Genomic DNA, 24,255 nt, shown 5'->3' on the forward strand with positions numbered 1-24,255 from the left:
AGTAGTTTCAAGGACATGAGGTCAATGGTGGCAGAAGGTGGAAGTGTGGAAATAGAAATTAAGCAACAGATTAGCTCTGATTGGAGTAATTGGAAGAAGTGCAATGGAGTGTTATGTGAAAGGAAAGTATAGCTGAAAGACAGTTGTGAGACCAGCCTCATTATATAGTGCAGAATCTTGGGCAACATCAAGAAGAGAGGAACGATGACTGGATACTAACAAGATGCGGAAGTGGAGAGATGTGGAGTTACAATGAAGGACAAAAATCAGGAACCAGCACAACAGTGAGTCAGGACTAATTGTGGGAGCATTGAAGAAAGTAGACATGAAGAAATTAAAACGGTATGCTCATCTATTACGGAGAGAGAGGAAGTGTGGTGAAGTGAATGATGGACATGGTACTGCCAGGAAGAAGGAGAAGAGAATGGCCTAAGACCAAGTGGAAAGATGAGATGGTGAGAAACTGAAATGCAGTGGGATTGGAAGAGGAATGGGTGAATGACAGAAGATAGAGCAGGGTGATCACCCAGCAATGTGGCGACCCCAAATAAAATGGAAGAAGCTGAAAGGAGAACAATGAAGGAAAGATTTGGAATAACAAGTTTATGACATTGCTGCAAAGTATTTGGGAAAACAAGTTAATTTTCACTCCAAATCTTTGAACTAAACAAGTCTTTGAACTGAAGAAACAAGCAATTAATTTACACAGAATTATTAACATCTGGAAGATGGAAACTGTTGAGTGTGGTGGAGATGGGGGTGACAAGAGAGTTGTGAGGTGCAATTGAGAAAAGTGAAAAAAAGAGGTATTTTCACCCTTACTGTCCTTGTGACGATATTAAAGACCATAAATCCTCCCCCTTGGCTTAGCTTCTTGGCAGAAACTGTGGTCCAATTATCTTTACCGAATTTGTGAGCTATGTCAGGACATCCTGCAGTTTAGCGAATCAACTTTAGTGAAGCCAGAGCTTCAAAATCCTGAAGGTGACTTTACCATTGAAAATAAAATTCTAGCCCAGGCCTATATACTGTACTACAGTGCAAATGCTGCACTGGCTTGTATGTGAACCATCATGACTATTCTCTTTAAAATTATCCCCCTAAATATGTCCCTAATTACTTCTCCTCTGCAACTATGTTCAACACTTGAAAGCAAACAGTCTGCAGGATAAATAAACACAATACATGATAAACACAATAACAAATAAATCTTCACTTTCAGAACTTTAATGCCTTGAAATTGCACTGCAATATTAGTGACAAATTTGTATGCAAGTCTGCTGCTTTAATGGCAACATCATCTCATTGACTAAAATAGTGGATAGAAGAATTTCATATCAATGTAGTAAGGTGGTTGTTATGGATACTTGTATAATTTTAAATACAATAATTTTTCCATTAGACATATTTCAATATAAGAGGCACAGATTTTTAATTAATAATATCTTGTCATTAGAGGGACTCAAAATTCGAATGAAAAATTAAAACAAGTTTACCAACATTCTTCCTTCTCCATGGGGCCCCAAGACTATTTTAAAATAAATCATATGCAAACTTGATTCCAAATTGAGAATAGAAAGAAATGGAGTTGAATGAAAACTGTTAGCTCACAAAGAGACCAATTTTTGGTTGTTTTAGTTAGTTGGTATATAACATAGAAAGGTGCATGCTGAAATGAACTAAATCCAATTAAAACTTCATAATACTGGGTTTCGACTGATTTTGAACTTGTTGATATGTACTGTTACAAGCGATGCTCCTAAAATTGATGCTCTATCAACTAGTACAAATGTTATGACACATTGCCTATTAAATAATTCGATTTATTGTCAGTCCTGCTTCATCGTTCATGATTTCTTCCACTCTTTTTCTCTGTAAAACAATAACATACATAGAAAAGGTTGTCAAAAGCATTGTGAAAAAGGATTATGGGTGATAAGTACATATAAATAAGTACTAGATAAACATACATTACAAATGAAAATGAAGGAAGAGGATACACCCTCCTTTCATCAATGATATCCAGACAGATGAGATAAAACACTTCTCTCAGTTGAAATGGGAATAGACAATCTTAATCCATTCCTCACAATAGTGTATTGATGGCTCAAAATTCTCAAAATATAGCAATAAACTAGAATTTTCATATAAGAGGAAGGGGGAATAAGTTGTATGGCAAAAGGCACAGTGCTTTTTCATATGTTTAGTCGGGGTACAATTTTTGTGGTTGAGTCTGATGCCTTGTTTCACTGTACCAAGTGGTGATTTGGTCTGTTTTTAAGAACAATGCAAATGAATGGCTTGCCTGTGTTGTTGCTCAGTGAGTCAAAGCCATTGGCCAGGGATTCCCAAACTGTGGGTTGCGGCCTGCAGTGGGGTCGTGTGTGAGATTATAAGATTACAAACACAGCCTGAAAATGGGTGGGTCTTCACACCCCTACCCCAGTCAACAAATCTCCCCCTTCCCTACTGGACAACTCATGCTACCACACCACACCAGTCCCCACGCCTCTCAGGCCACTGAGTAGCAGGTTCTGGGGAATAATAATCAAGCACATCTCAGAGGAAGGCAAAGTCAGGGCAGGCAAGACATATTGGAAATTGGAATATTTCCTGAAGGGCCCTGTGAATGGTTCCACAGCACTGCATTACCAATGCACCTCATTTTCTGTGAGAATCCTGCACAGACTTTGGTGGGGTAGCCCACATCTGGATAAAGTTAATCATCTCAGGGGAAAGGGAGGCATTTCAATTGCTTTCCCTCAGTCAATGAGAATGAAATATTTCCTTTCTCAAAGAATATTGGCCCTGAAATTGCTCAAGGGCTCTCCTGGTTTCCCACCTTAACAGGTTAAGAACATAGGAATAGGAGTAGGCCATTTAGCCCCTTGAGTCTGCCATTCATCGAGACCTGTGACCTAACTCCATATAGCTGCCTTTGTTCTAATATCCCTTCATACCTTTGGTTAACAAAATCTATCAATGTCAGATTTAAATTAACAATTGAGCTGGCATCCTTTACACTTTCTGCAAGAGAATTCAAAACTTCTACCAGCCTGTGTGTGTAGAAATCCTAATTTTTTTCTTGAAAGTTCTGGGTATATTTTTTTAAAACTGCCCTCTAGCTATTGACTCTCCAACCAGTGGAAATTGTTTTTCTCTATGACCACATCTCTTCTCCTTGTATCTTGTAAACTTCAATCAAATCATCCCTTGACCTTCTAAATTCCAGGGGATGCAACCCTAGCTTGTGTAATTTCTCTTCATAATTTAACATTTGGAGCCCATCTATTATCCCGGCAAATTTCTCGCATTCCATCTAAAGCCAATGTATCCTTCTTAAGGTACCCAGAACTGTTCACAGTACACTAGGTGCAGTTTAAACAGGGATTTGTATAACTGAAGCTTGTATTCTAGTCCTCTAGATATAAAGGCCAGAATTCTATTAGCCTTTTTAATTATTTCCTCTACCTGTTTATGATATTTTAATGATCTCTATATCTGAACCTCCAAGACTCTTTGGGCTTCACTGTTTATTGCTTTTCACGATTTAGAAAGTACTCTGTTCTATTCACTTTAGTTATAAAGTGGATGATATCTCATCTACCTACATTGAAATCTGTTTGCCAGAGTCTTGCCATTCACTTAATCTATCAATACTGTTTTGTTTTAACCAACAGTCTCTTATGAGGGACTTTATCAAATGCCTTCTCAGGAAGTTCTAATAATTAACATTCATAGGCATTATGAGAGGATTTTGGCACCTCTAATGAAGCTAGCATAGCAGTGGGTGGGTGCAAAAATTTGTGCTGCTGGCAGGTAGCCAATTAAGTGGGTTAAATGGCCACTTAAGGTGTATTGTCAGAGGCCAACTGGAGACATCAGGCCTGGGGTGGCCTCCTGGTGGCAGATTAGAATGGGGAGGGGGGGAAGTGGTGGTGGGCCTGGTCTCGTGCTCCACGATGGTGTCCTGCTGATGAAGGCATTTTTAAGACGTTGGAGTGAGGGTGCTTCAAAATAGATGAACACTCTTTCTTCCTTACCTGAATCATAGGCTTCATCTCCTTCCATTCTGGAAGGACTCCGATTCTCTGATTGTCTCTCACTCACTGAGTTTACTTGTGTAGGAGCTTACCTCCAGTTTCTCCAAGGTATCTTTGAGATTAATTTTTTCATGCCATGGTGGAAGAAGGGCTTCTAGTCGGATAGCCTTTCTGGCCGTTGGTTGAGATGATATTAAATGATTTATTTCTTCAGCCTAACAAGAGAAAACACAAGTGTTACTGTCTTATCAAAGTATATATCAATCTTATTTCATAAGTTTTTAGGTTAAAATAACAGGCAAGTGTTAATGTTACATATGTGATGTACTAACCACATGGAGTGCAATTTGGTAAAATTAGCTCTGTAGAGATAAACTGCAAGCTGTTGCGAATGTACTAGAAAAGTTTACATGTATTCTGAAAATACACACAAGATATGGTGTGTACTTTGGAATTAATGTGTAGAAAAATAAATTAGTGATATTTAGTAACAAACTGAAGGTACAGACTTAAATATTGTGTGAAATGTGCATCATTATTATTAGAAATCAAAAACATAGAAACTTACGGCACAGAAGAAGGTAATTCAGCTCATCACTTCTGTGCTGGTCAAAAAAAAGTGATCCAACCTACCCCTACTTTCCAGCTCTTGTTTCTAGCTTTGTAAATTAGGGCATTTCGAGTGCATGACTACTTTTTAAATGAGATGATGGGGTCTGCCTCTACCATCCAGTCAGGCAGTGAATTCTAGACCTTTCAACTCCTCTTTATTCTTTCTACTAATTACTTAAACTCTGTGCCTCCTGGTTATTGACCTTTTTGCTAAGTTAAATAGATCCTCCTTATCTAGTCTATTTAGGCCTCTTATAACTTTATACACTTCAACCTCCTCTGTTTCAAAGAAAATAACCCAGCCTATCCAATCTTTCCTCCTGGCCAAAATTCTACATTCCCAGCAACAGCCTTATAAATCTCCTCTGTGCCATCTATTATTTAATCATAACCTTCCTATAATGTGGTGACCAGTACTTTTGATGTGGCCTAAATAGTGTTTTATACAGTTCTAGCATTATGTCCTCTTGCTTACATTCTATGCCTCAGCTAGTAAAGGAAAGTATATCATATGCTTTCTGAACCACCTAACTTAGCTGTCCTGCTACCTTCAGGGATCTGTGGCATGCACTTCAAAGTCCCTCTTCTCCCCTAGACTTCTAAAAATCCCACCATATATTGTGTATTCCCTTGCCCTGTTGCCTTCCCCAGATGCATTAGCACATAGTGTCCAGACTAAATTCCATTTGACACTTTTCTCCCCACCTGACCAGTCCATTTATATCTTGCTGCAGTTGGCAACTCTCCTCACTAATAACCACATGGCCAATTTTTGTATAATTTGCAATTTTATTAATCATTTAAGTCTAAATTATTGATGTATGCCTTGAGAAACAAGGGACCTAGTACTGAGCCCAGCAGAATCCCACTGCAAACAGCATTCCTATAACAAAAGCACCATTGGCCATTACCTTATGTTTCCTGCCATTACTTATGCTTCTTGCCATTAAGCCAGTTTTGGATGCAACTTGCCACTTGCACTTGGATCCCATGGGCTCTTGATTTTCTGACCAGTCTGCCAAGGAAGTCCTTGCTAAAATTCATGTAGACTACATGCAATCCATTTCCTTATCAAGCCTCTTTGTTACTGCCTCAAAAAAATTAATCAAGTTAGTTAGACATGACCTTCCCATAACAAATCAACTGTGACTGGCCTTTCTAAATGACCATTAATACGCGCCTCAAGAGTTTTTACCATCCATGGGTGATAGGGATTGTGGTTTTGGAAGGTGCTATTGATGAAGTCTTGATGAGTTGTTGTAGTGCATCTTGTAGATGCTGCAACTGGTAGATGGTACACAACATAGCCATGTTGTGCCAATGATGGAGGAAGGGTGGTGAAGGATGATGGAATGAGAGCCAATTAAGTAGGCTGTTTTTTCCTGCACGCAGTGGATTTCTTGAATGCTGTTGAAGCTGCACTCATGCAGGTAACAGGGAAGTATTCCATCACGCACCTGACTTGTGCCTTGTAGATGGTGGGCAGACTTTGGTGAATCTGGTGAGAAACTTGCTGCAGAATTCCCAACTCCTGACCTGCTCCTGTTCCACAATATCTATGTGGCTGGTCCAGTTAAGTTTCTGGACAATGGTAACCCCTTGGCTGTCAGCAGTGGGGGATTCATCGATGGTACTGTCATTGAATGTCAATGGGAAAAGGCTTGGCTTACCCTTTTTGGAAATGGCCATTGCCTGGCACTTATGGGGCAGGTAACATTCACGTCACACATCAGCCCAAAACTAAATGATGTCCAGGTCTTGCTGCTTGGAGCCACAGGCTACTTTATTATTTGAAGATTGTGAATAGAACTGAACACTATGTGATCATCAGCGAGTATCCCCATTTCTGGACTTATGATGAAAGGAAGGTCATTGATGAAGCAGCTGCAGATGGTTGGGTCTAGGATACTGTCCTGAGGAACCCCTGGAGTGATGCCCTGGGGCTGAGATGATTGATGACTTCCAACGACCACAACTAGCGTCCTCTTTGAAGTCTGCCACCTGCTGCAACCTCACAGCAGGACAACAGCAGTATTGCCAGAGCCTCTGAAGGCGACCATGGCCATGAACACCTATGCACTGAACTCCTCCCAGACTGGAGCAGATGATATTGGCAACATCTCCAAGTTTGCCGTCCAGAGTTGCATAAGAGAGGTCACTGAGGTCCTGCATTTCATGAGAGCTGACTACATCTAATTCTCTCTTGTTAGAGAGCAGCAGTTGCAACGTTGTGAGGATTGCAGGCTTACCCATGTTGCAAAGTGCCATTAACTGCACACATTGTTTTGAGAGGGCTGCATGTCAAGTCTGGGATGTACCGCAACTGAAAAGTTACTCAACATCCAGCTGGTGTGTGATCATATGCAGAGAACCATCCAGGTCAATGCGCAGTATCCTGGCAGCAGTCATGGCACCTTCATACTGTGGCAGCCTGTGGTGCCAATTGCATTTAAGCCATCACGACTACCCAGGGGGTAGCTACAGGGCAACTAGGACTCTCCTTTGATGATATGGCTCATGATTTTGGTGCACAACCCACACACACATGCAGCTTGCATATAATGAAAGCCATGCTGTCATGTTTGAACAATGTTTCTGCTGCAAGGACTGCTCTGGAGGAATGTGTCAAGAATTGTGGTGGGCTTCTGCATGCTGCACAACCTTATCATCATGAGGGACCAACCCATGCCACTTGCTACATGAGGAGCAGTAAGAGGAGCAGGAAGGGAGGAGGCAATCTAGGCAGCCCCTTTCTGGCTGGGCTGTCTGTGAATGATTCATTTGATTGCAATACCAGTAAATTTCAATTTCCTATTCACTAGCAGTTCCCACAATTACCTTGGCTTTGTTAATGATTATCACAGTGTCATTTGGCTGCAAGGCAAAAATTAAAGCCAACACAAAATTAACATTCCAAACCAACTTTATCAATCAAATCATCCAATATGCCAGACAATCAACTAATCAGCCTTGTGCATTCTCTTAGTGTATGTCTTCCATGTGCCTTTACCTGTCCTAGTGCTCTTATGCAGTGCTACCACAATGACTGCAGAATGGCTGGTGGAAGATTGCTGGCTTTCAGAGTGGGATGCATCAGATGTAACCTTGGAGGACAGCCTGAAGCAGCTCTGCGCCTAGAAGGCCCCAACTGTGGACTGCATCAGTCTAGGCTAGCTGGCAGGAGTTGGAGGACGAATGCTGTCATCCTGGGAGAGGACAGCAGGTTCATGTCTTGGGATGGTACATTAATACTTTCTAGTAATCTGTTGGAGGACTGCTGACACCCTGCAAGCTGCTAAAAACACTGGTATCTGCAAGTGTGCTGGCAAGAGTCTGATCTCGCTTGGTAGCGAGCTGATCTTGCATTACAGAAGTCTAAGTTTCCAATGCAGCGCCTAGACTTTGGGTGACTTCTGCTTGTACTGAAATGAAAGCTGAGGCATTGGTCATCACACACTGCATCTCCATTACCATGCTCTGGCAATGATGGTTACCACTTACACGCTAGAAAGGATGAGTTCCAAGCTCTGTGCAATGTCCTATGCTAGGTTTGTGCCAGACTCCTGCAGAGTCCTTGATACAAGCTTTCTGTCAGACCTGAATGCACCAAGAATGTCATTGTGCACAACTATCAGCATTCTTTGTAAGCTGCCTCAGTGAATTGCTCATCTGAGTCCTCTGCAGCAGAACCTCTGTGTCACCTTACCCTTCGGTGAGCGAAGACTTGCACAACTCTTGTTCCCTGCTCGCCAAAGGCCACTCCTGCCTGATGTCTCACCACATGCTGTAAATTATCATCTTAATTAGATGCAGCTGCAGTGTCTGAACTTGTGGCCGCGAGTGTGAAATTGAGTAAGTTTCTTCTTCATCACTGTTTCCCTGCAATTCCATCTCTTGCTTTTCCATCATTGTCTGGCCAGGTTGAAGTTCTTGGATATCTGGAAAGAGAAAGGCAAAAGGGAGGGAGGCTGGGTGAAAGCAAGAAGAGCTTCATGCTTCCACCCTTTGCAGTTTCTAAATCAGAAGTGTTTATGGAATGACGGGGAGGTGGCTATAAGGAGAAGGAATAGACATAAGAATGCTATCATCTTCACTGGTTAATCCCAACAGATGGCGACAGCCTCAGCGATGGCCACTCCAATGATGGTGACCAAAATCACTTCTATTAGGGTGAAGATATGCAGCTGTTCTTGTTCCATGCTGGTTAGCTCCTACAGCCTCTGATTATGCGTCAGCTTGAACTGTGGGAGAGAGAGAAGTCTGTCATTGAGTGAGATGCAATCTGTTTGGAATGATGTGCCTGTCATGGTTAAATAACTGGCAGCACATACAAGCTGTGAGATATGGCTATGAGGCTTGCAGCCGTGCTAAGCGTGTGAGGGTGAACAAAAGCTATGAATGTGAGGAATGAGTCATAATAGATAGAGATTGTTGGTAGGTGAGTGATAAGGATGTTGTACATTGAGCAGTGTGAGAGGCTGGTGGTTTAGTCGGTGGATATGGTATTTGAAAATAAATTAACTGACCCTGACCATTTGCATAAGGTCATTGAACCACTTGCAGCACTACTTCCAGGTCCTTGGGGCTTGACTGCTGGTATTGACCACCATAGCTAACTGGTCCACTGCCTGTGTACAATCTTGAGGCCTCCTGGCCCCATATGGATAGGGAACTTCTCTCCTCCTGCCCACCTCCTCCACTAAGGCATCCAGTTCAGCATCAGAGAACTTTGGAGCACACTCTTTCCCTTGCTGTAACATAATGTCCTTTTCTTCCTGCTCAGATTCTCCTCCACTCTGCTCCAGCTAGAGTGCACCATGTCTTTAAGAGCCATACGTGCAGAAATCATGCGAATTAGCAGACTGTACGAAGCAATGAGTACAGGTTAGTCATGTATCAAGATACCCACGCTCGTTTTCAGGGGCTAGAATTTTTTTCCCTTATATGTCAAAATTAGAACTTAACAACACATATAGTTTTTCATCAATTAAATTGTGTTGATTTTCATCTTGATATCTGTTGCAATTCCCTGTGCGTGCTGCCCAAGAATTGATTGAAGGTAATGTGAGATAATCCTGCTGTTTTTCAGTAATTGTAACCATCATATTATGAACATAAGATCAAAAATTATTATTCAATTGCATGGTTACAAGAAATGTTTAAAACCTAACTTACTCTCATTTTTTGGTAACGTAATCTCATGCTCTGTATCCTGTTGTGCGATTCAGCAGCCTTTAGCTGTCCAATAAGATTTTGACGCTTTTTCCTTTCTAATTGTTGATTGCAATCAAGAAGTGCATCTGGTCCAGGAATAATAAAAGCTCCGATCTTTGGGTATTTCTGAGCATTTGGTGCAGCTTTCTGGAGTCCCTTAAGAATTGTCTGCTGAGAAACTGTTTTCTCTAGATTAACATTGGCTTTAATATCAATTTCTGAAATTAAGCCATTCGTTTTGATTTCCTTCTCGGACATTTTATTTGGCAATTTTTTTTCTAGATTCTGTAATAAAATGGAGACAAAAATGTTCAGCATCAGAGTTTGTATGAGAAAAATAATCTAAAGTTAGCTGTAGGTAATTCTGTTTCCTCCATAAAACTTGCAATTTGGTGGATTCTTTGTAAGAAATGTACCCTGAAGAAAATAGCTTTAATTTTTATTAACTAGTTTACTCTGTTGTGTTATAAATATGGGAACGATCAGGATCTTACTGTATTTCTTTTTGCATCTGTGCAATTATATAGCTTAGGATGGATGCTCCTCTTATCAGCCCTTAGGAAATTGGCATTACGGTGGCTCAATGAAAAGGACAAAAAAAAGGATCAATCTTATTTGCTTTCAACCGAGATTTTCTGGGGCCCCATGTGTTACAGAGCCTGCCCCTATCAAAGGGCAGAATATTATGCTCAGCACGCGGGTGCACACCCGACACGCCTGACCGTAAAATGACATGCGATGATGTTAGGCAAGCCGACGTCATTGCGCAGTCTCGTGATATTTCGCTCGGTGGGCACGCGCTGGAGTCGGCTGCGCACCAGCCAATAATTAAAAGGCCTATTAAGGCCATTAACAATCTAATTAAATTCAAATTTACGCTGCCCGTCCCACCTAACGGCAGACGAAAAGGCCATGCAGTCTTTACATTTTTTAGGAAATCTCAGCCATGTGCGGGATGAGGTTTCCTAAAGCAAATAAATATTAAATAAAAACTTTATTTTTTTAATTAAAAACATGTCTCAGCTCATGTGACAGAGTCACATGAGGGGACATGTTTTATGACAATTTTATTTCCTTTATTTTTTTTTTTACACAGCACATCATCTCCCTGAAGCACGGAGCTGCCTCAGGGAGATTGAAGCACTCTTTCTTGTGCATGCACGAACTACGTGCCAGGCCTGCTCATCCTCCTCTGCACCCCCACCCCTCCTCAAACCCAGGCAGTGCTGAGTGCTGCTGCTTGTGTTCCAAGCTGGGCGGGCCTTAATTGGCCCGCTCGTGTGAAATAGCGGTGCAGAGCCGATTGCAGGCGGCGGGTGGCTTCCCGGCCGCCCCCGCCGAGCACTCCCACCAAGGGCAAAATCCTGCCCATAGATTCAGGCCAAGCATTAGCAATGTCATTAAATTGAAAAAGTGGTTTGGTTCCCAAGTCGGGGCACTTGATGAAACTTCTATTACTTCATGACCCATAACCCCTGATTCCATTGTGCCCCACAGCCTTCCCCGCTTTTTTGTATCACATAACATAACATAAGAATTGCTTAAAAACACAACCTCGGTGGCTCTTAAAATTCTTGAGAGCCTATCCTATGCTGGTATTGTGCCTGCTATGCTCACCAGCACTGATCCAATCAAACTTTGCAGGGTCAGGGGGAGAACCGCTAATTGGCAGCAGCAAATGGGTGCTAATGCCACTGCAGGCACATGTCTAGTGCCCATGTAGCCAATACAGCTAGAAGATTTACTAGACATCTGCCATTGGAATGGTGTGATTGCACAAACCACAAGCCCCCTCACTTCAGCCATATCCCCCTTGGTTCCCTGTGTTAAGAGTGCTAATCAAGATATTTCTTTTAAAAAATATTGTTTTTCTTCAAGTATCCAAGCTACTAGCGCAGGCTCCCTGATAAGGCTAACTCTATCTACTGGAGGGCCAGTATCTCTCGTCTCAATCGGCAGACCAGCCATCAGTGTTATGCTGGGTCTTGAATGAAACAGGAAAGCAGGCACTCCTGATTTAGGGACTGAATCTTAACTTCCAAAAGTGGATGGGTTGGGATTGGATCAGAGGTCAAATGCAAGAAATTTGGAACAAGAATCAAAGCTGCCTTCAACCTGCTTATTTTCGGTTTTAATGGCGTGGGGAAAGGGGCCAGGTGACCAACCTGCTCGCAAGAAGTAGGGTAGTCATTTAAATATTGTAATGAGGCTCCATGCCTACATTATAACAATGATTCAAGAAAGGAGCTGTATCCACTATGTAAGTGCCTTTGCAATACTCCTTATGGGCCAGAAGGTACAGGAATGCTTCCTCCAACCCAACAAGCTAAAATCAGTAAACCACCCCTTCACCCCTGCCCGCAAGGGGTCTGCTTCCCCCGACCCTCCCCGACCCCACCTCTGGACCACCTTGAACACCCTTGAAAGCCACATACTCCCTCCACACTGGCCCTAGGTTCCCACCCAGATGGAGATATCTCTCACTTCTAAAAACTCAATGCATCTACCTGCTGTTCTAGGCTTTGGCCTCAAAAAGCAGGCTTCCCATCCAATTCGGCTGGTGTTGGGGAATCCTACTTAGAGGAGCCATGTGGTTAAATTCTGCAGGATATTCAGAAGACCCAGAAGAACAGGTTTCCTAGCCTCACAACAATTCCCATAAACAGGACCTATATCCAGGCTAAAATCCAGGCCTAGGAATCTCTGGGCATTGAACTACACATATCTATATGATAGATACCTAAACAACCATTCTGACACTGAAAACTAACTTTTACAATTGTGTAGTCTCATTCAGACATTAAACATTATTGGAGATGTTTAGAAAATTAAATAACTTTTAGTTTTGTCTTTCATTTCTTTTTCTTAATCCCATCTTCATCTCCCTCCTTTTATTAGCTTTCTGCCCATGATTTGGCATTCAATTCACTATTTAACTTCTACTTCCTGGTTCAGATTGTGTGTGCCTCAGTAAAGATTCTTCAACCTGATTGGTTAATCAGTTGCTTGTCCTCCTTGCACAGGTCCCAGAGCCCCCATAGATCTTCAGCTACAAAAAGCGGCTTTCTAATCTTGCACATTCTATTGCAAAAGTCCATAGAAAGTTTGTCGGCAAGTGTAATTGTAATGAATGACTGTTGCCATTCATTTACACTGACTGCAAAATCCAGCTTATTATGAATAATGGCACACAAGATCTACTAGTAATATGTTTGAAGCCTTGTGACTGTGTGTGCTTCCTATTTTCACTTATTTAGTGTGTCATGATCTGGCCTGCTTGATGTCAGGAGGTCTTATGGTGCAGTGGTGGTGTCCCTGTCTCTGAGCTAGAAGCCCACTATAGAAGTTCGAGCCTCACTATAGGACTTGGTGGCCATGGAAGGCATGCACATAACATGGCCAAATAGGCTAGTTATCACCCTGCAAATCCTTCTGATACACCTATGGCATGCAATAAAAGTCGAAGAGTCTCCTGGTCATCCAGAACCTGCAGAAGGCAATGGCAAACCACTGCTCTACCTTGCCAAGCATAACCATGGATCAACACGTGGAAGTCCATGGTCTTAAATGGCCTTTTGGGGCATGGTGCCCAAAGAGAGAGAGAGTGAGATGCCATGACTGGTGCAATAATTTTGTCAAAAGGGATAATGGCTATGGTATAATAGCCTGAGTTAACACCTGGTTATCTTAATTTTCAACTTTATGTGATGGCTCAGTTGGTAAGCACTCTGTTCTCCAAGTCAGAGGCTTCTGGATTCAAGTCCATTTCAGACTTCAATAAAAAATTAAGGGCGATATTTCAAGCAATACTGACAAAGTGCTGCATTATCAGGGATATTGTCCTTCAGAGATGTTAAACTGCAACCTCTTCTGCTACATCAGGTGAATATAAGAGTTTCTCCCAGTGAGCTGCTCAATGTTTTTCTTTCAATCAACAAGGCTAAAACAGATTATTTGGTCATTCATTTATATAATTGTGAGCCATTACTGCATGAAAATTGGCTGCTACGTTTGCTGAGGTAACAATGACTATACATCAACATTAACCAATTATTTGGAAAGCAGCTTTTGTACCTCCTGAGACCTGATAAGATGCTATTTAAAAGCAAGTTCTTTTTTCCCTTCTTAAAAGCTTTACCATTACCTAACTGCAGTGCTGGGCTCCCAACAGTAGGTGGTGCTATTGCATCTCTGCTCTTCATTTCCTGGTTGACCTGACATCTGATGCTGCCCTTGAAGTGCACTTTTCTTCAAGCCTTGCTGTTCAGTCTCAACAACTACCCTACCCTGCTGCTCTTCTACACTCCACCTTTAAATTCTTCATTCTAGGTACACTGAATGAGATCTGTTTGACCAAGGTCTCCTTGGCACCAACTGCCCACTTCCTCAATGCTCCATGGCTTCCTGCCATCTGTCATTGGCCCTATCAGCTATGTAACACTTTCTTACTGCCTGACCTGGTTAGCCATGATATCCGCTTCCAGCTTCCATTGAACCAATCCCACACTTGCTGATCTTCTTTAGCTGCACTGGCTTTCTTTTTGGGCATTTATTTTCCCTTTTAGACATTTCAGCATACTCATCCCAGTAACTTCAGAGAAGACACAAAGAAATGGAAATAGAACAGGTAGGCTGTTGGAAGGGAAGAGTGACACAGAGTTAGGGGGAGAGAAAGATGAAAGTGATGGGAAGAAAGATTTTTAGCAAGAGATAGAGGGAGGAATTCTAGAGAGCAATGGCGTAAAGCTGGGAAGACATTGTTACAGAGGTGGTGAAAGAGTTTGCTGGGGAGAGTTAAAAGGAAGAAATTTCTAGAGAAAGATTTCTGAAGAGAGATGAGTAAAGAGAAATTGAGGGGTCTGTGGAAGACAGACAGACAGTGGCAAGAAAGAAAGAGAGGGAGAGGGAGTGTGAGAGAGAGAGAGATCACAATGAGAGTGAAATTGGGGACTGGAGTAGAAATCAAAGGAAAGATAAAGGGACAAAAAGAGAGGTTGGAAAGGGACAGGGAAAAATACTGAGGGACAGATCAGTGCAAGAAATGTCAGATCAGAGAGGGAAATCAGATGAGAGAAACCCCACAACTTAACTCCCAATACTCTCACCTCCCCAACCTACTTCCACAGCTTTCAGATCCACCTTTCATGTCATTCACTTTTCCCTCTTAATAAGGACACAAGGAATAGGAGCAGCTGTAGACCATACAGCCCCCCGAGCCTGCTCCATCATCCAACAAGATCATGGCCTTAACTCCACTTACCCACTCACTCCCATAGCCCTTAACTCCCTGAGAGGCCAAAAATCTATCTAGCTCTGCTTTAAATATACTCAATGCTGCAGCATCCACAACCTTCTAGGGTGAAGAATTCCAAAGATCCACCCTTTAAGTGAAGAAATTTCTCTTCATCCCAGGCCTAAATGATCTGCCCCTTATGATGAGTCTGTACTCCATGTTCTAGATTCCCCAGCCAAGAGAAACAACCTCTCAGTGCCCCTTCAGAATCTTGTATGTTTCATTGAGATAATTCTTCTAAACTCCAGACAGTACAGGCCCAATTTACTCAGCCTCTCATCATGGGACAACCCTCCCATCTCAGGAACCAATCCAGTGAACCTTCACTGCATCACCTCCACTCAAATATATCCTTCCTTAAATATAGAGATCAGAATTGCACACAACTCCAAAGCCCTGTGAACTGTAGCAAGATTTCCTGATTCTTATACTCCAATGCTCTTGCAATAACAGCCAATGTGCTTATTAATACCTATTGTCCTATCTTATACAGGAAAAAACTGCTGTCAATTGTATGCCTGGAGCAATGGCTTGCACTGTAGGAACACACATTGGAATTCTGGCTCACAATTTTCATTAATGGAAAATTGGAACTTGAGAATCTGGCTTATGCCAATATGCTTTTTCAGGACACAAAACTCTGTGTCAGAGCATCAAAGACACAGTTTAACTTTAGTTATGGATTGTGCTGTTCAGGGTATTTGCAATATTATACAGTGTAACAAAAGCAAATTTAACTGCCAAAATTGAAGGAAAAATAGAAAAGGTTAAGAATAAAATTTTTAAAAGTCATTTTTTAATCTTGGCTGCTATATTTAATAAACTTAAAATGAAAGTCAAAATGATGAAATCAGCTTCTTCCTGAAGCTTGAAAACACAATAGATTTGTCATGAGTCCATCCATTTTCCTGTAGTGCATTGTAAAATGTTTCACCTGCTACTTTACAACTTACACTATTTACACTTGTGTATGCTGACTTTTACAATCAACGTCCCTCTGTTTACGATTGCAAAAAGCATTGGCATTTCCACTTTGGGCTCAATTGAAAAATTGTGCCCAAACTGTGCTTGGAATTGCACTGGCTAGGACATATCTAAGTGCTTTTGGCCCTAACTCACATATGTTTAATAATTCCCCAGTCTTTGCAGTGGTTCAGCTGATTTTGGCTGAATTGCAGTGATAGTACTATAGCATATACAAATGAAAAACAGCCCTACCGTAGGACAATGGGGAACAAAGAAATGGCTGACCAACTAAATACATACTTTGGTTCTGTCTTCACAAAGGAGGACACAAATAACATACCAGAAATGTTGGGGAACACAGGGTTTAGTGAGAGGGAGGAACTGAAAGAAATCAGTATTAGTAGGGAAATGATGTTGGGGAAATTGATGGGATTGAAGGACAATTAATTCCTGGGGCCTGATAATCCACAACCCACTGTACTTAAGGAAGTGGCCCTGGAAATAGTGGATGCATTGGTGGTCATCTTCCAAGATTCTATAGACTCTGGAACAGTTCCTACAGATTGGAGGGTAGTTAATGTAACTCCACTATTTAAAAAGGGAGGCAGGGAGAAAACAGGGAATTATAGCCCAGTTAGCTTGACCTCGGTAGTGGGAAAAATTCTAGAGTCCATTATAAAAGATTTAATAGCTGAGCGTGTGGAAAACAGTGGCAGAACTGGACAGAGTTTATGAAAGGGAAATCATGCTTGACAAATCTACTGGAATTTTGAGAGGATGTAACTAGTAGAGTTGATGAGCGGGAGCCAGTGGTTGTGGTTTATTTGGACTTTCAGAAGGCTTTCGACAAAGTCCCACATAAGAGATTGGCATGTAAAATTAAAGCGCATGGGATTGGGGGTAGTGTATTGAGATGGTTAGAAAACTGGTTGGCAGACAGGAACCAAAGAGTAGGAGTAAACAGGTCTTTTTCCGAATGGTAGGCAGTGAGTAGTGGGGTACCGCAGGAATTGGTGCTGGGACCCCAGTTATTCACAATATATATTAATGATTTAGATGAGGGAATTAAATGTAATATCTCCAAATTTGCAGATGACCCAAAGCTGGGTGGGAGGGTGAGCTGTGAGGAGGATGCAGAGATGCTTCAGTGTGATTTGGACAAGCTGAGTGAGTGGGCAAACACATGGCAGATGCAGTATAATGTGGATGAATGTGAGGTTATCCATTTTGGTAGCAAAAACAGGAAGGCAGATTATTATCTGAATGACTATAAATTGAGCGAGGGAAATGTGCAATGAGACCAGGGTGTCCTTGTACACCAGTCGTTGAAGGTAAGCATGCAGGTGCAGCAGGCGATAAAGAAGGCAAATGGTATGTTGGCCTTCATAGCCAGAGGATTCAAATACAGGAACAGGGATGCCCTGATGCAATTGTACAGGGCCTTGGTGAGACCACACCGGGAATATTGTTTCGCTGCTTTTTATTTCTACCTACTGTTCCTTACCCAGAACAGAAATAATTATAGTGGGCATAAATAATACTGTGCTTGCTTTACATACTGCCTTACAGCTTAAGATTTTTAATTCATTCTTTAAATGCATGATCAAAAGCTCCTGTTAAGATAATATCAGCCTAAAAATTATTGTGTTTTAATAGTGTTCTCCACAGGTTAATCTAAACAACCTCTAGGTAGCATTATCAACCTCTAGGTAGCATTATCAACCATGATGATTTAATCATACAATTGATGCTAAATGATTGAACCAATGAAACTTTAGTTACTACAGTAATGCTAAGGTGAATTGCAGATCATGATGAATGGCATCATGCATATATATTGTATTTTATATTTCTATGTGTGCCTTGAAACTGAATTTCCTTCTCACAAAAATGATAAATTAGTATAATAATTAAAGTAATAATTAGACTGAGATAAAAGTTTGATGAAAAACATTATTATATTTGTACTCTAATACTTCCTATAGAAAGGCAGCAGTCTGCTCAGTAGGTGGTGGTGGGCCTTCTCCTTGAACAATTGCAGTCTTGTCCAGTTGATGTAACTATGATGATGTTAAGAGGATATTACAGAGTTTCAAGCCAGTGACAATGAAGGGGTGATACTTTAACTGCAAATTGGAATGATGCATGACTTGGAGGTGAACTTGTAAGATAATGGCATTTCCACACCATTGTTATTCTTGTCCTTTTTGGGGGATGGATTATGGAGCTTGGAAGTCCTGTTGAAGTACTTGTACTGAGTTGCTGCAGTGTTTCCTGGAGTTAGTATATACTGCATCCACATTGTGTCAGAGATGGAAGAGTTGAATACTGAATCCAGTGGCAGGAATACCAACTGAATGAATTTGTTGTTCCTAGATAATGTTGAATGTTTTTGCAACTTTTCCCAGCCACGCAAAGGGTGAGTATCATGTCACACTTCTGATTTGCATTTTGTATGTGGTGGAGAGCTACTAGTCAAAGTGTACCAAGTCTTTGTGCTGCTCTCTTATCACTAGCCCAGTTAAGCTTCTGATCAGTTCTCGTTGATGGTGGGGGATTCGGTGATATTGATGTCACTCACTGAAGGTCATGCAAAGGAATTTGGGCCTTATTTTGGAGATGATCATTGCCTGGCGTTTACACAGTGCAAATATTATGTCATTTGTCAGCCCAAGCCCAAAAGCTGTCCAGACCCTGTTGTAGACAATCACAGGCTGCTTCGTTATTGGAGAAGTTGGGAATGGGAGCTGATTATCAGCAAACAGTTCCACCCTGACTTTCTGACAGAATGTAAGTCATTGATAAAGAAGCTGAATATGGTCATACCAAGGACATGGCCCTGAAGGGGTCCTGCAACATTGCCGCACAGGAGTAATGATTGACCTCCCACAACTATGTCCATCTTCCTCAGTGCCTGGAATAACTCCAGTCGCTGAGGGGCTGTCTCCTTGATCCTTAATCTTTGTTCTGTCCAATGTACACAGCCATTTAATGTCACAGAATTAGCTGCACACAATCATGGTGAGATCCTCAAGAGGAGGATGAATAGAATTGTTCACTTAGCAGACAATGGAAATGAGGGTAGGGGATCCTCGGACAGGGAGCGACTGCAATCTGGAAAGTCCTTTAACATGGGGTCGGGAGTAGCACTTCTGCCCCTTGTGGTTCCACATTTTAGAAGCATTTTACTATCATTGTTGTAGGTGGGTGGTTTCCCTGGATGTAGCCTATGCCAAGTGGGTTAGAATTCAATTTGGACCCATTTGCAGAATGTGACCTCAATTTGTTATTAATGAGGATCCTGCTGTAGTCTGGAAGTATTTTCATCTGCCTCCAACAACAGCTGTGTTAAAATTGTGCTTTGGCACGAATGAAGTGGAAAATGCAGCTGCTCCACTTCAACTGCTCCGTTGCCCCTTTCCCAAGCAGGAAGAGTTAAAATTGTCCCACAGTTTGTTCTTTCATCCTGGCCAGTCACTCAATCAACATCACAAGAACAAATTATCTGGTTATTATCATATTGCTGTTTGGGGAGCTTGCTGGGCACAAATTGACTCCTGTGTTTCCTACATTGCAACAGTGACTACACTTCAAAAGTACTTAATTTGCTGCAAAGTGCTTTAAGATGTCCAGTAGTTGTGAAGAGCTCTGTATAAATGCAAGTCTTTATTTTTTAAAAAAGTCTTTGTAATCAACTTCTTTTAACCCAAAATTGCAAAACAGTTGCCATTTGGTATACTAAGCAACAAAATATTGAAGAGTTCAAAAAGGACTAGTAATTGTGAAGGCAAATTTAAAAAACAAAAACATATCAGTGGCCCATCCCTGAAGGGTAATTCCACAGGTATAGAATAAGCTGATTTTATTTTATACTTCCTCATCTGCATTATTTATTATTCTACTGTAGGTGGCATTGTGAAACCTCCAAGCTTGATTAAATTATTTTGAAAATTTGAATTTCTTTTGTGGCACTCTCATTGCAAGTAAAAGATACACTGACTGAAAATAGGGGTCTTATCAACAAAGTGTGACGGACAATTGTTCAAGCAAGGAAATGTGATCCTTCCACCAATATGCAAGACAGCTGAGGTATTAGCTAATTAAATGGAGGTTTCAGCAAATAAATACATTAATCTCTGTACAACTGCTTTTCAAAGATAAAGTAAAGCAATAAACTCAAGATTAAGTGAATAAATTAATTGAAGGTGACATCAGACAAAGGAGAATGCATTGAACTCAGATTTGAAATCCTTGAAGTTAGTAATCTGAAGCATTTGCTGAGACAGCCTCCCCCCCCGCAACCCAACCCATAATCTCATTCCCCCTGCAATTTAAGGCTGCCTGACCAAGATCCCTCCCCAGCCCACACAAGTCTAGACTCCCTCCCCTCCCCAATTCCAGGCTCCTGAACCCTGCAAACCACTGCCGGCTGTTGTTCCAAAGCCTCCTCTAATCTGATCCTTGTTCCTCTTGCCCACAAACCCCCCACCCATTTTGGAGCTCTCTTGCCATAATAGCACCATTCCAACCTCATCACTGATGTAAGTCTGGATGCACCAAGAATACTTTAAAGGAAGCTCAAAGGAAGTGGGGGGAAAACAGCACCATTACTTCAAAAGTGGGTGAAAGTGACCCAAAGACTTGGATCCAGGACCATAGGAAGCAAGCAGGCAGTGGAATAAACCTCCAGACTATAGGATCAAGCAGACTTGGAATGCAGCAAGAAGGCACCATGGAGACTCAAACAGGTTCAAAGGGAAGCGAGATTTTACAAGTTACCGCCATGATCTCAGGAGAACACCAGCAAGAATGGACAGTGTGCTGGGACTATTCGCATGTGCATTTTGCCTGCTGCTCCAGATCTCAATCCATTACTTCTGTCTCTTGGCCCCTTCCTGTTATCCAAGTATGTCCCCACTTTTTCCCCCTACCTCATCTCTTGGATACTTTGCCTTCCCCAAACCATCAGTACTTTTCTGACTTCTGACTCTGCTGCCACCATTCCAGGCATATATCCCCCTTGAATAAGCACATAACTATCCTCTGTGTCACATTTGGCATTCTTTGAAGGGCCCATCTAAGTACCTGTCATGGTTTTTTTTCACACAGCACCCCCAACTGCTCACCCTCCTCTTTCACTGATCTTCCCTCACAAGTACCTTGTACCACATTGGAGGCTAATCTGTCAACTTCTTTAGTGTTGCTTAGCTGACCTGTCACTGCTGCCTGGATCTCTGAATAACCATCAGAGCCCCTTGTACACTTCATTTGAAAACAAGGCCTTTGTCTTCCATGATTTAGCTTTGACTGAAAATCGGCTCACAGCTGGTGATATCTAGTCCTTTAGTGAAGCCTACAAGACTAGCTATAGTATCTACCATCCATCTAAACTGTCATAGTTTATCATCAGATCACAACCTTGTCTCTCTCCTACTCTTTTGATACTTTCCCCTCCTTATCTACTACATCCCTTCACCCCATATCAGGTTTCTCACCAAGATATCCTCCCTACTTTCCTCCCTCAGCCTCTGCACTGAGCGACTCCTTGACCTCAGCAATATTAATCTTCATTACTCATACTCTTCTTCAAATTTACTTATCTCCTGTCCACCCTAAATTTCTACTTCTATATGATCTCTCCTACCAATACTTACAGCCAACCCCTTGACCTTGCCATTGCCAATGGCCTGCCTACAGCCCTGGTCTCTAGCACAGACATGGTCATCTCTCAACACTTCTTTGTATTTCTCACTCACATCGCCCAACTCCTTTTGAAACTCACTTACTTCATGAAAAAACCTCCAAAACATCCTCAAACACGCTTTCTCATTCGCAACTGATGAGTTTTTTTTTTCATTTTTCATTTGTTCTAATACCTCCTATGTTGTTAATCTGCTCAAATCATACCCTCACTTCAATTTTTAGCCCTTGTCCACAGCAAACCTTTACTCTCTCCAATCCTGGTCAATCCTCCTGGTACATCACTGCCTTCGGGCGAAAGTCCCAGGACACAGACTTAAGCTTATCTGGTTCAGATATCCATCACCAGATCTGGTTGGACCACATCAAGCACTATTGTGCCACACACTACATTAGGATCATCCAAGAGAGCAAAGATAACTTCTGGCTTCTTTTCCAGGCACATGAGCACACAGAAAATGAAGATGAGAAGCAAAAGTGGATAAAGGGCAAAGTGACTTAGGAAGGAGAGACCAAAGTAGAGGCACTGGGAAGGAATACAGGGAGCACAAGAGACAAAATGGCAAAAGTGATGCGGGAGAGAGAGAGACAGAGAGATTATTGTACACATTTATACCAAAATCCTTCTTAACTAAAGAGGCATGAGAGGTAGATACTTATGGCAGGAGAGTTTGAAAACCGCTTAATTAGATAGTATTTAGTGAAATTCAGTATCAATAAAGAATATGTTTTGGACCAGTAAAGGAACATATTGAGGAGGCTGAGGGCACAAAAACCAAATAGGAAATAAGTGAAAGACAATTACAGGAAGAGAATTTTAATTTAATTTATGAACAATGCAAAGTAATACATTGTTGGATAAATTAACTAATGTCATCATGCTCTCGGTGGGGAGCTGCACTTGGAGAATTGAAACTAAAATGTGGTATCCCTATCTTAAAAGGAAAATGCTGAGAGTACTCAGCTGGTAGGGTGATTAAATGTTTTCCTAAAGGTTTCATCACAACACTTGCCATCAGTCACCAACATATCCATCCTAGTGACACAGTGTCTTCCTACGTGAACTAGTAAGCAAAAAGACTCATTACCCAACTGGATGATGCTTGACTGTCAGCCAAACAGCCTTTTTGTCAATTTTCAATATTTTTATATCTGGTGAAGAGAAATATTCAAAGAAAATGACCAAAAAAAAACCCAATCCTTTTTAACGTTCGGATGATTTTTCTCCTGGACTGCACACAGCAGTGTCCTGGAGATTGATCTTCAGTACCTGGAGACTCCAGGCCAATTTTGGAGGGTGGGCAACCCTATTGCGCTTTCGTCCAGCGCGGTTCCTTGCCTGGTGTGCAGAACTGCTGAATTTAACACAGCGTGCTCCATGATCTTAACACTCCTGCCATTATGAAGTCAATTCAACATGCACAACGCCGCGGGAGATCTGCCAATTTGGCATGGCCTATTCTGATGTACGCTCAGTCTCAAAGAAGCAAACGCAAACTCTGTACAGGCTAAACTAGGTTACAATCCATGGCACTGTTCTGAATCTGAGTATTTCCCTGGTGTTGTCAGGCCCGCCCACACAGGCGAATATTACTATCCCAACTTATTACTATGACACACTGGATCGGACTGCATTCACTTCTCCTGCAAACACCGGGTTAACTCAGCAATATACAATGTAAACACTGACAGTGCAAACTCACCCTTCCAGTAAATACGCGTCAAACTTGCAGTAGACCCACAGCCACATCGGTCGTTTCAGTGAAGAGCAATTTTTAAGGCACCGACAGGAAACCAAACAACTGTCGCTATAGTAACCACCGACAGCTTTCCTTCCGGGTCATGAGTCACACAGCTAGGTACCCGTTGGGGATAGAATGATGTCACAAGGTAGTGGACCACCTGGGGAGAAGTGGACAGGCTCTATTATGGCTCCATTAATTCATGTTCTGTGGACATAAATGTGTTTTATTTTAAATTCCTGCCATGTTTTTTCTAATGCAGACTAAAGGCTTGAAAGTCAGAGGCACAGTCACATGAATTCACACAGAGAATCATTCCTTTCATCCCTGCCCACCAGGGATGCTGCAGCTTAATATTTAGCGTGATCAGCTAATTCAGCACAAATGGTGATCAAACTTGCAACCTTCTTAGTCAAGCAACAGTAGTAAAACAATTCAAGGTGTCAAACCACACCTTCCTTCCAAAGGGAGAGGATGGATCTCTGCTCTCAGGTCAGGGACCTGACTTCAGATTCAAGTTGTTTTTATAGAACCCTAGCAGCATCAGTTGCAGGGTGAATGCATTTTAAAAGGCACAAGAGTCTGTCTTTTCCTCCTGATTGAGTGTCTTGTTCATCAAGGGTGCTTCATTTTGAATCTCAACTTTTCTGCTCAAGGGATAGATTAGATGCTGATGCTATCTGAA

At 41.8% G+C, this 24,255-nt stretch overlaps 1 protein-coding gene across 1 annotated transcript; it reads right to left on the reverse strand.

Moving 5' to 3' along the window:
* Positions 1 to 1,211: 1,211 nt before the first annotated feature.
* On the reverse strand, positions 1,212 to 23,637 carry LOC121287199 (protein LKAAEAR1-like). The gene is made up of 4 exons (XM_041204850.1): positions 23,532 to 23,637; positions 9,831 to 10,154; positions 4,136 to 4,258; positions 1,212 to 1,872 (listed from the first exon to the last, which is right to left on the reverse strand). The coding sequence occupies exons 2-4, from the start codon at positions 10,125 to 10,127 to the stop codon at positions 1,810 to 1,812; spliced, it is 483 nt and encodes a 160-aa protein (XP_041060784.1). The 5' UTR covers positions 10,128 to 10,154; positions 23,532 to 23,637; the 3' UTR covers positions 1,212 to 1,809.
* Between the last annotated feature and the right edge of the window lie 618 nt (positions 23,638 to 24,255).

This window comes from Carcharodon carcharias, chromosome 14 (assembly GCF_017639515.1).
Source record: "Carcharodon carcharias isolate sCarCar2 chromosome 14, sCarCar2.pri, whole genome shotgun sequence".
Taxonomy (NCBI): Eukaryota; Metazoa; Chordata; class Chondrichthyes; order Lamniformes; family Lamnidae; genus Carcharodon; species Carcharodon carcharias.

Bases quoted from the DNA above. Each gene is read 5' to 3' on its own strand.
- LOC121287199 (XM_041204850.1), bottom strand. From the start codon at position 10,127: ATGTCCGAGAAGGAAATCAAAACGAATGGCTTAATTTCAGAAATTGAT. The intron at 4,259-9,830 runs GTAAGTTAGGTT...TTCTCTTGTTAG, and splicing joins TACGTTACCAAAAAATGAGA to GCTGAAGAAATAAATCATTT. The intron at 1,873-4,135 runs GTAAGCTCCTAC...ATTGTTTTACAG, and splicing joins ATACCTTGGAGAAACTGGAG to AGAAAAAGAGTGGAAGAAAT.